Source organism: Phocoena sinus, chromosome 3, assembly GCF_008692025.1.
Source record: "Phocoena sinus isolate mPhoSin1 chromosome 3, mPhoSin1.pri, whole genome shotgun sequence".
Classification (NCBI taxonomy): Eukaryota; Metazoa; Chordata; class Mammalia; order Artiodactyla; family Phocoenidae; genus Phocoena; species Phocoena sinus.
The window spans coordinates 151752310-151764718 of record NC_045765.1 but is presented as its reverse complement, the minus strand read 5'-3'; the positions used below and the strand labels follow the sequence as shown (position 1 = coordinate 151764718).

General features: G+C 32.3%; 1 protein-coding gene across 1 annotated transcript in view; it reads right to left on the bottom strand.

Annotated features, from left to right (window-relative positions):
* Positions 1-8951: 8951 nt before the first annotated feature.
* The window catches only part of CDH9 (cadherin 9), a 120597-nt gene continuing 117139 nt past the window's right edge, over positions 8952-12409 (bottom strand). The window contains 1 exon segment of the mRNA XM_032628739.1: positions 8952-9972. Coding sequence (XP_032484630.1) covers positions 9485-9972 — 488 coding nt within the window. The 3' untranslated portion in view covers positions 8952-9484.

Below are 12409 nucleotides of genomic sequence, written 5' to 3'. Positions count from 1 at the left end.
TCTATTAGTTTCAACTGAATTAAAGTCAGTTTTTAAATAAAAATTTTTAGGAATTCAGATCACTCTTCCATTTAACATCGATTTGCATTTAAATATCTTTTAACATTGTTTCTAAATTATTTGTTATTCAGTGAGCAAAACTGATGGTTATTGCGTTAAAGTTTTAAGGAATAAAGGTTGAGAATATTTAATATAATTTCATGATAATATGTATGAGAGTAGATTATTAATGAAAAATGCAGAATATGATCTGTCATTATAGCTGGAAGGTTAAGGAATTAATTTTACAGACCATGAAATGGAAATAACTTCCCCACTATTTTATTAACCAATGCTTAGATAAGTATAATCAACTCCCCTGTTCAGAGCATGTCTCTTCTCTTATTTAGTGACACTAGATCGACATTTCCATCAGTTCATTAAGTTAATATAATTCAATAAATAATACCCAAGTAAGAACCAGATCATATTACATGATTATTTCTTGATAAGATGCCTTATTTCATTAAGCAAATACATCAACAGTTATGAAAGTGCAACAAGTGTGAATGTTAACTCCATTTTTTATAAGTTTTGTAGTTTATTAGCATGATGGCATCAATACAGGAAAACAAGGGGATATATAGAATAAGCTTCACAGATAGTTTTTCTCTGTTGTTTGGATAGTTGTAATTTAAAGTATTTTTTTTCCTATAAATGTTTAAAATCGAGTATAAAAACACACTCAGATAACATATGAACTGTCCTCTACATTTTCAAAATATTTCATTATGTAGATACCAACAATGACTAGGAATCAGTATATGAACCTGTTTAGCACAGTATTATTTTAGTTTTACCCTTGGCAATGTTTCGAATTTTTCATCATTGAAAAGTTGTCTCAGCACTTCAGATATATTTGGATTTAGACATTTAAAATCATGCTGGGGAATGGGTGTGTGTGGGGCAGAGGGGAGGGCCATCAAAATGATACCTTGGCTTACCTGTGATTTGATTTAATTGAATACACATGGCAAAAAAATAAATACGTATATTTTATTCAGTGACCAGAGAAAGAGGTAATGGGACTACTGTCACCATTGCCCATTTCCCTTCTTTCATCCTTGTTAGAGATGCCCAAGTTCCAGATTGTCCTCTTTAGAATTAATAAGGCTAATGACAGGTATAATGTACAATAACCCTTCTTGGAATTAGATTTAATTGCTGCTAGGCCCCATCTTCATTGCTTGCTCCACAGATTAACTCAAAGAGGTCTTTCAAACGTTTTAAAGTATCATGTGGAAATTCAGAATGTAAGGTCTCACTTCTGACCTCAAATCCCTGCTATTTCATTGTGCTTTCTCTGCCCAATCCTGTGCAAGGAAACAGGGCAAGCTTCCCACTGTTACCCACCTTCAAGGTATGAATACCTATTGTTAGTTTTAACAGAAGATTCAAAATAAACTCAACTCTATTTTAGCTTTTAAAGAAAAGTAGACATATATAATTCTATACGTATTTCTATATTACTTATTTTTCAAGGCAAAGTAATAATATACGTAATTCTATGGGAATTTCTCCAATCACAGGTAATTTTCCCACCTAAGGAAAAATAACCAACAGAAATATTGTTCATTTTGTTGCATCTTAGTTTTGCTGTCAGTGATATTGTTTGGACACTATCCTAACATTTTATTATGTTTAAATAATAAAAAAATATGTATTGACTCTGATTCTTTTCTATAATTTAGAGATTATTATATATGTTATTTAATAGTAAGCATTTTAATGATGAAAGTTTCCATTGCTCCATCCAGCCTATGCTTGATGTTCATGCCATTAAAGAATGGTAATGAAGCACTCAGTCCTTGGCTCACTCTAAGAACACAATAAATCTTTGTTGTATGTGCTCCCCTGAACGGCTTTATACTATAGCAGAGTATACATTTTTAATACTTTGTTTTAATATATTGTAGTTCTGTTAGACTTTGCTATTTATTATTAGATGGCTTCAGTTTCAGATATTATTATTATCTAAAACTTCTGGAATCAGACGCCTCACTGTGTTGTGGGTAGAACTTTTCAAAACCTTTGAAAGACCACTTAGAATATATATGTATATATATAAATATATATATTTATATATATATGCACGCATACATATAATGGAATATTACTCAGCCATAAAAGGAATGAAATCTTGCCATTTGCAACAAATGGATGGACCTAGAGGGTATTAAGCTAAGTCCGCGGTCCCCAACCTTTTTGGCACCAGGGACCAGTTTCGTGGAAGAAAATTTTTCCACAGACCAGTGGTGGGGTCGGGGGTGGGGGGGTGTTCTAATGCGAGTGATGGGGAGAGATAGGGAGCGGCAGATGAAGCTTCCCTCACTCGCCTGCCACTCACCTCCTGCTCTGCAGCCAGATTCCTAACAGGCCGCGGACTGGTACCAGTCCACGGCCCGTGGGTTGGGGACCCACGGGCTAAGTGAAAGGTCAGACAGAGAAAGACAAATACTGTATAATTTCACTTTTATCTGGAATCTAAGAAAACAAACGAATGAATATAACTTAACAGAAACAGATCACAGATACAGAGAACAAAGAGGTCATTGCCGGAGGGGAGGGGTTTGGGGTGGGGAGGAAAGACATAGTTGAAGGAGATTGAGGTACAAATTTCCAGTTGCAAAATAAATGAGTCATGAGTATGAAATCTACAGTGTGGGGAGTATAGTCAATAGTTATGTAATATCTTTGTACGGGCATAGACGGTAACTAGACTTATCAAGGTGATCATTCTGAAATGTTAATCACTGTGTTGTGTTATAGGAACTAACATAGTGTTGCAGGTCAATTTATACTTCAAAACCAAACCAACAAATAAACTCATAAAAAAAGAGATCAGATTGTAGTTACCAGAGGCGGGAGGTAGGGGGATGGGGAATAGGATGAAGGTAGTCAAAAGGTGCACACTTCCAGTTATAAGATAAAAAAGTACTAGTGATGTACAACATGATAAATATAATTAACACTGCTGTACAGTATTCATGAAAGTTAAGAGAGTAAATTTTGAGTCCTCATCACAAGGAAAAAAATTTTTCTATTTCTTTAATTCTGTATATGAGACGACAGATGTTCACTAAATTTAGTCTGGTAATCATTTCATGATGTATGTAAGTCACGTCATTATTCTATACATGTTAAACTCATATAATGCTATATATCAATTATATCTCAATAAAATTGGAAGAAAAAATATAATGGACTACAATATTATACACAAATAAGCAGTGCCATCACTAGGTAGATATGTAGACCAAATTATTTTCAATGTGATGGGGAGAAGGATCAGGGAAAGCAAGCTGACATGACATGTGGGAATCAGGACGTAACTCTGAAGGAGAGATCCAGGGAAAGCCCAGGTTGATCAGGGGAGGAGGTACCTGGATACAGTTGGCGTACAGGGTAATTAATGTCTCAGTTGAGTGGTTTAGTGACTGAAGGAAAGATTTCTTCAAGGAGTGAAATTGGTTCCCAACATTTTTGGGCTTCTAAATTTCTAGAGAGAAAATTTAGACAATTGACACAGAGTTTGGAGTTAAACTAGCAATAAGGACACACAGAAAACCAAGCCAGAAATAGCAGCGAAACCATAAACCATAGCATATATCATTTTGGTTATATTGAAGTAAATTATAGTGAAAACACAAGCCACATATTTGTGAAAGATACTTGTAATATACATCACTCAAAAATTATTGCTATCAAAATTATATAATTATGTGTTTAGAAACAATAAGAAAATAAAAATATCTAAAAGAAAACTGTTCCAGACATGAATTGGCAATTTGTGAAATTAACTGAGTGACACACATAAGAAAAAAATGCTTAATTTCACTAGTAAATTCTTGAAGAAATTCTAGAGGAAATAATTTATAAGTAAGATATCTTGAATTTTAAATGCTGACAATAATATGGTGATTTTTATGCATGTTATTAACCCTAAGTTAGCTAACAGTATCCCATCAAACAACAGCAACAAAGACTGCAAATCAGATAATGTTGGTGCATTGCTATTTTGAATGTATAGATTTAAATAATGGGTGTTTCTATTTCATATAAATTATCATCAAATAATATTCTTTAAAAATAAGCGCATATTATTACTGAAATTTATTTAAACATATTTAAGTAAGAAAATGTTTTCTTAGATTTGGTCAGTTACCTTCACCCTTACTCTACTATCCAAGTACTAGAAAATTGTGGGCTGAGAACAGTTTAATGATTAGAAGATTGTAAAAATAATTAAAACAGCAGAAGCAAAAGATATTTATTTTATTCCTCCTTTGTGTTGGCTTCTGTTTTGATTCTCACATTTGGAACTGATGACCTGAAATCTAGTAACTCTCACTACTATATTCTTTGAGAAGAAAGATCATTGAGTGTAATTTTAGTTCAGTGTGAAGCTTTAAAAAAAAACTGGAAAAATTATTCATGCTTTTTTTGTAATTTTGAAAAGGCCTTTTCAAATAGTAACTTGATGATTAACCAAAATTCAGTAAACAATATTTTGATTTAAAATCTAGGCTATAATCAATATCATATTGAAGGCATGCACACTTATAAATTTGAGTATAATTATTTTTGTTTACATTTGTTTTCTAATCTCCTATGTATTCATAATATTTTACCAAATTATTATATCTAAATATTGCACATTCCATTCCCCATTTGTAAAATATTTGCTGCTTTTCAACAAGGTATTAGGCACTAATCTAGACACATGGGAATTTTAGTTAATATAGCATATGAAAAGATTATAATATCTGAAAATTGTCAACCAGAGGTACCAGTCATTGCTGGAGGAAGTTATCGGAGGACGTGACTGCTGGTTAACCTGCACACTGGACCCGGGCAATTGGAGGCTCCACACCCACTCTCCGCCCTTGGGAAGCACCTTCTGCCCACCATTCCCACACCAAGGAGTTGTTTTAAAGACACAGCCTTGAGAGAGTAAGGTATGTTGAGACCATCTGGATTGAATACGTGACTGGACCCAGGTAAGGCTTCTATATAAACCTTTAAGATTTTGGTGGGAGATTGCAGAGATCTACTTGTCTTAAGGCCACAAAGGCAGGTCTCACATGTAAGATTCCTTGGTTATTAAAACTGCCACATATTAATCTGGGGTAGCCTGCCTCTTCTCTCCTTGTCCTATGTGTACAGGGTCCAGTTTAAGAACCAAAAAGAATTCTAGTAGAAGTGGGCAGACAACAATTAGATGACCAACAAATTATGTATAATGTTGGATAGTGATATTTGCTGAGAAAATATTTATTTTAAAATAAATGTGGAAAAGAGAAATGGGTTTGGAGGATTGCAGTTTTAAATAGATTGTTTAGTATAGTCCTCATCTAGAAAGTGGCATCTGACCCAAGACTTACAGAAAGTTACACAGTTAATTTCATGGATATCTGGGGAAAGATTGTTCCAAAGAGAGTGATCAGTCAGTTCAAAGGGAAAAATGTTAGTATCTTTAAGGAACAACAAGAAACCCAGAATAACTGAAGTGACATGAGTTAAGGATATAGAGGCAAATAAGATCAAAGAGATAATATGATCGAGATCTAGTAGATCATTTGGGAGGACTGACTAATTTTGAAGAACAGTTGATAAGTTTTGAGTCAAGAAATGAGATGCTCACCCTTATCTAATTAAAAGAAAAAAGAAATGCAACCCGCTCTGTATTTGGTGTTCAAATAGATGGTAGGGGCAAAGGCCAGTAAGAAAGAACACTTAGAAGCATATTGCAGTTATCCAGGTAATACTTTTAGACCAGGATTGTAGCAGGAGACGTGATGAAAAGTCATTGTATATCAGATAAATTTGAAGGTACAGTCAACACGATTTTCAAAAATATTGGATATGAATGAGAGGAATGAAGGATGACTGTAAGGTTTTTGGCCTGGGCAAGTAAAAGATCGATTTGTCATCAACCTACATAAAACAGGTGGAGAATAGGATAAATTTTGGGTGAAAATTAAAAGTTAAAATCTGGACATATCCCACTTAATTAGACATGCAAGTGGAATTTTAGAATAGTTAGTTGTATATATGTTTGGATTTTAAGAAAGGGGTAAAGATGGGAGGTCTAAATTTCAAAATTTTCAGTTTATGTCTGTAATTATTGCTATATCTATATCAAGATACAGATATAGATATGTATAGTAACTGAAAGAATAAGTAAGATCATCAAGGGCCAGGATTTAAATAGAGAAAAAAACAGATTAGAGCCTGGATTACTCCAAAATATGGAGTTAGGAAGAAGAAGAGGAGCCAGTAAAGAAAACTGAGTAAAATAAAAGAAAAACCAGAAGAATGAAGAATCCTGGAAGCCAATTGTGCTTTTGCCAGGATAAAAGGAATAATCAACTGAGGTCAGTTCAACCACTGGCTAAGGTAAGATGTTGTTACTTTTTTTTTTGTATTTGTTGGCTTGTTTTTGTTGTTAATGCTCTTTAGTTTTCTTTACTAAGTTTGATTTTTAAGTCATTGGAATCTATTTCATATGTCTGAGAGCAGGATTGAATGTAATAACATTCAGGTTGTGTGTTAAAGTTCTAATAATATAGGTAGCTTCCTCTCAATGAAAAATATTCAGATATGAATATAGACAGATATCATATTTTCTGAAAATTATTGAACATGCAAAATAAAACGATTGTTTTAATTATATTTGGAACAGTGGTTACTCAAATGGCTTTAATTTAATTCTATCTCAAGTGTAAGCAAAGCTAATTAAGTTATTTTGTTTGAAAAGTAAGCACACATTAAGTATTAATTTTCCTCAGATATTACCAACTCCACAGTCAAAGAGAATCAAGTGATTGAAACTAATATTATCGAGTGTATTGTGTGCATTTAGTGAAATAAAATTAACCAAACCCAATAGGGTAAATATTTTCAAGTCTATTTTTCTGGAGAAGTTAGGTAATTTTTTTACTTGCCAGTAAGGAAATAATAAATTCTCATCTGACTCCTAAATACATTTTTCCACTGAAGGAATTTCAAGCATTACTGGAAAATTATGGGAAGTATCAGTATTACACAGATCTGGTAATTTATTTGATCAAATCTGACCCTCCAGTTTATAGCAGAAACAATCATGTACCTATTAAGTATGAAATCTGTTAACTCTGCCCTTATGAAGACTCCAGTAGTACATCGATTTCCAGATGAAGGAAAGGAGTAACTCTGAAATTAAATTCAATATTTAATTGCCAAAAAATGGTAGTTAAATTAACAATTCTTCATAATCGAGCTTAAAAACTTAATATGCCTTATCTGGTATCAATATGATTTTCTCATAGCAATTATAGGTCTACAACTGAAGCTTGGTTTGTTGTGGTGCTCTTAGTATTTATGGCATGGTGAACTCAGGCAGGCGATGCAACTACCAATTCCCCCATTTCTGATTTGACATAATCTCTTCTTTTATAAATAGTTGTTACTCATATGGTAATTATGGGCCTTCTTAGAATGTGTTTACTTATTGTCACTTATCCCCCTGGTGATTATAGAATAAATGATTATAAGAGGCATTAATAGGCATCTAACTCATTTTTTCTTACTACCTTAAGCCACTCTATATAATCCTCCTCAAATATTTGTCTGATTTATGCAGGAAGATTTCTAGCAATGGAGAAACTAATTACTTAAGGTTAAAAACTAATATTTTCTTAACTAAAACTAAAAATTTTCTGTTTTCTGGGCAATTCCAATGATAAGAAATTTTCGATTATTTTTTAAATACCCAGTATGTTTTTGTTTTCTTAGCATTAAATTAAACCTTTAATATGTGTTAGCTACTGGTGGTAAAATTATTGAAATAGTCTTGGTCTTTTAAATATTTTACAACATAGTAACAGAATACATAAGTGCCTATTTATAAGTTAATAAGTCGTTGCTATTTTAAAAGGCTTGCTAACAGACTAGTCAGAGCCAAATTTCTATATAAATTCCACCTAGAAATTACCCTGGGCAAGATATTGTTCCTCAAAGGAACATTAATACAGGAGAAAAAGAGGATAATTCATGACATAGAAAATGGATATCATGTAATCTCCCTGTGAAGTTTCTGTCTTTCAGTTTAGGTTTTATTCTCCAGGCTAATCCAGGGCAAGTTTTCTACATTGCAGTCTTTCAAAATTTGCAAATGATTACTATGCACAATTATCCCTCTCTATTCTTATTTCCTATGTCTTAGGGTATCTATATTCTGTTTTCTGGACAGTCCCAGTCATTAATAAAACTAAAATTAATAAAAATTCCTTAAGGTTCCTTATCTCCAGTCTACCTGTCACTAGTTTTTTCAAGATTTCTTCAAATACAATGGCTTCCAACATCCTCAACAAAATTATCAATAAAAAAAAACTCCACTAATTTGTTAATGCACATTTTAAATGTTACCCAAATTATATTTCATCAATTATCTAATCATAAAGAGAAAAGTTGGAACTATCATTTCTCATTCTGAAACTATACTATTGATGAAGGAAGAGTGGTTTAGATTTTTTTCTTCATCTACACATCACTGACACATAGTTCATTTACTCTCAGTAAATTTTACTGGTTGATCCCATAGGAAAGAATTGTACAAAAAAATTTAATTGTTCACAAGTATATTTATAATATTTTTGTATTGTAAATGTGTCTCACATCCTTATCGATGGGTAGACATCAGTGATTCAATAAACACTTGTCCATATTCAAGTGGTTGCAGGAGAAAATCACAACTTGTACCAAAGCTCACTATAGTCCTACCACATTCTATTTCCAAATTACATGCAATAATTTAGCTGCTTTTTCCCCTGAGTAAATCATGTTTTACCTTTAAAGATGTTTAAAAAATGTTATAAGTGAGATTAGAACTGCTTCTAGGAATTAAATAAAGTGAAATTTATTTTTATAAATACTATTTTATTTCACAAAAATATAAAAATATAAATATACATTTATAAAAATATGAATGAATTAACAGAAAGACATTCTTCAACTAAATAAATATGGCAGTAATAGTCATTCCTATTTCTTTAGAGATATATTTTTTCATATTAATTTACAAAGCAGTTGCACAAAGTTTCATTTAATAGTAAAGGTGACTGTCAGTCAGTTAAGAAAACATTATTTATAAAGTTCTTATATCTAAGCCAAGGCACAAAAAGCCTTTTATGTACTTTTTATCGGTTATTGATGTGATATACTTTCCTTCAGAGATTGTTAGTCAAAGAGGGTGAACTGGTTATTATTACTTTTTAAAATCTATGTCATTCGTGTTCATTCACAGAAACTTACTGATTAAGCAAACTTTTACTAAGACAACACCTAAGTATTGTTTGTAATTTTGATTTTTAAAAAATTTTCCTCCAAGGAAGAGAATGCAGGCCACTCCATCTAGTAACAAAGAGAGTACTTCCACTGATGTCCATGAAGTCATACCATACTCTTAATCTCGGTCACTATCATCACCCCCATACATATCAGCAAGTTTTTTAAAACGAGGCCCCCAGTCGCTGAGGTAACCGTAATCTTGGTTACAATCTACTGTGGGAGATTCCAAAGAACTGAGTGAATCTGCTATGGAATCATTCCCTTCATAGGCGTATGTTGCCAGTGAATCATAAGGAGGTGCACTTGGGTCTGAGTCATTTTCTTTTAATCTTCGATGGATAAAATCTTGCACATCAATATTTTCCCACAGAGGTACAGTCCTCCTTATCTGAAAAATTGTTTCAGGCATTACATCCCTTCTAAATTTACTATCTTCTCTTGCTTCTGGATTCCTTAATGTGCCAATGTCAAAAGCTTGGGTATCTTCTTCCCCGCCGCCTTCATCATTGTAGGTCACAATGTTGTCCCGGACATCGTCTTTTGAAATTATCAAAGGTTCCTTTTTTCTTTGCCTCTTCAATGCAACAAACAGCACAACTAAAACTATTAACAAAAACAAAAACAAAAAAATACAACAACAACAAGAAGAAAAAACCAGAGAGAAAATTGTGAGATTCCATGATTCGGGTTTAAATTAATATAGCGCACTTTTGTATTTGTGATCTTGGTGTGGTGTAAGAAGTGTTAAGTTCATTTGGATATAAAGAGTAACTATCCTACACAAATACAGGATGATTTGGGCCAGTGACTGGATGTACTATATTGATAAAGAAACAGATATTGCAATGCCATTTATTTACTTTCAAGACTCAATCTCCTATGGGGCTCTGGCACTGAAAATCTTCAATTATGGCGAATGCATTTAGCCAACTGTAAGTATGTAATACCTCATTCTTCCCCAATGCATGTTTGTTTCAAAATACTAAAATTCTAAAGCTACAATCATTATTATCCCAAGAGAAGTTCAGTACCAATTTTATATTATCTTAAGGACTCAAGGGAATACAGGCAAAGTATTGCTCACATATATGCATGTCATGTGTATATGTATGTATAATATATGTTATGTGTATATATATCATACATATGTACACACACACACATACATATATGCTACTAATCTCATCTATTCCCATATGTCACATCTGTTTAGTTAATTTCTTTTATTGACCTGGTTTTGAAAGCCTGCTTAAAATCTGAAATATAACTCTATAAGCTACAATATAAAATTAAAACTCAAACTCATCCTTACCTTGTTCTCATCTTACAGATATTACCCTATTTCTGAGGACTTCCTTGATATATAGTTGCATTCAAACTTTGGGGCTGAAATGTTAATTGTGCTCCCTGTATATGCTGTATTATTATTTACATGCTTATGTTATCAAGTTAACTATGAACTTCCCCACATATGACATACTTCCTTATTTCTTGTTATACTGCTGGAATTTAAATTATTATGCATGTATTTGACAATGAACATTTGAAATATAAATATATTTTGAAATTAAAAATTACATTTTAAAACAATAAGAAAGATCACATGATTTCCAACAAAATACATTTCCATAGAAAATGAACCAAGTACATAATTTTATACATAAGAAAGTTAAGAATTAAAGGATATTTTCCAAAAGCATACTTATACATTTCTGGGGAGAAATAAAAACCAGGTTTTCCTTACTTTATGGAAGTTAAATGTTTTGTCAATACTACTGAAGTCTCACTGAAAAATAAGAACATGTTGCCTCAGAAACCTACCATTCATTTTCTCAGTCTTTGTTTTGAGATTACACAAACTCATTTCCATTGAGACTGCACTTCACCATGGCCCTTGAGGCCCCTGTAACTACACTTAAGGCCCATACAATGCTATTGTCATATTGGCCAATACATTTTCCTCAGCTCTTACTAATTGGTAATAAGAAAACAAAAGATTCATTAGAAGTATCTTCACTAACCTCTGCAGATCAGGCTTTGGGTGCCGAGCTATATTCAAAATCATGTTGAAGACATTTTAAAAAACTTTTCATTAATAATGAGACATATCTATACTGTCTTCTGTTAAAGGATGATCATAAATTAAGTCCAACATAGACCTGAAATCCACAAATCTAGTGAATCATGCAGTAGAAAAACAGGGTTCTTTCTAAGTTTAATACTGAATGAATTAATTTATAAATTCTCTATGCATAGAAGAACAACCATATAGTCAAATCGTTTTAAGGGTTTCTTAACTAATATAATGTTTATGAACTTTCACAAATGGTCCTCAGAATCTGCTCTGAGGGTTTTCTGCTTTGTCAGGCCAAAATTATCTGCTTCTTTTCCCTTGACTGAGGTTTTTAATCTGGTGTATGTGAACAGAATTCAAAGAGACTAAGGTAAGGAGTAGAAAAAAATGCTATATTCTGTAATATAGAAAGTTATATTTTCACTATAACTTGAATTTAACATTTTTTTCTATTGATATCAGCATAAACTGTAGTGATAGTAACAGTATGTGTGACTTTTAAACCAATAGAAATCAGATACTTTATATTGTATTATAGTTAGGATATATTACAAATAATCATTAGACTTGTTCTAGAACAAAGCACATATGACAATAATTAAACATGTTTTGCTTTTATGTATTTTGTTTAATTTGGATAAATGTATTTCCTTTTGTGTTACATGTCTTATTTTTATAAATTTAAATTATTATTCTAAATAGGTCCATAGCTTCATCTTCACTATGAAAGGTGTCCAAGGAACCAAAAAGATTAAAAAGCCCTGCCCTAGGTTTTAACCCACTACTTTGCCTTGTAACATAGATATAAACTATGAATTACGTTTCTTCAAACTGTATAGCAGGATAGGTCTAAAATATTATTGTCCATGCTATATCACCATTTTGCAAAAAGCAGACTCTTCTAACTTCAGAGATATAGAAACTATGTCCAGCCATTAGTATAAAGACGTTAAATAACAGCAAGGA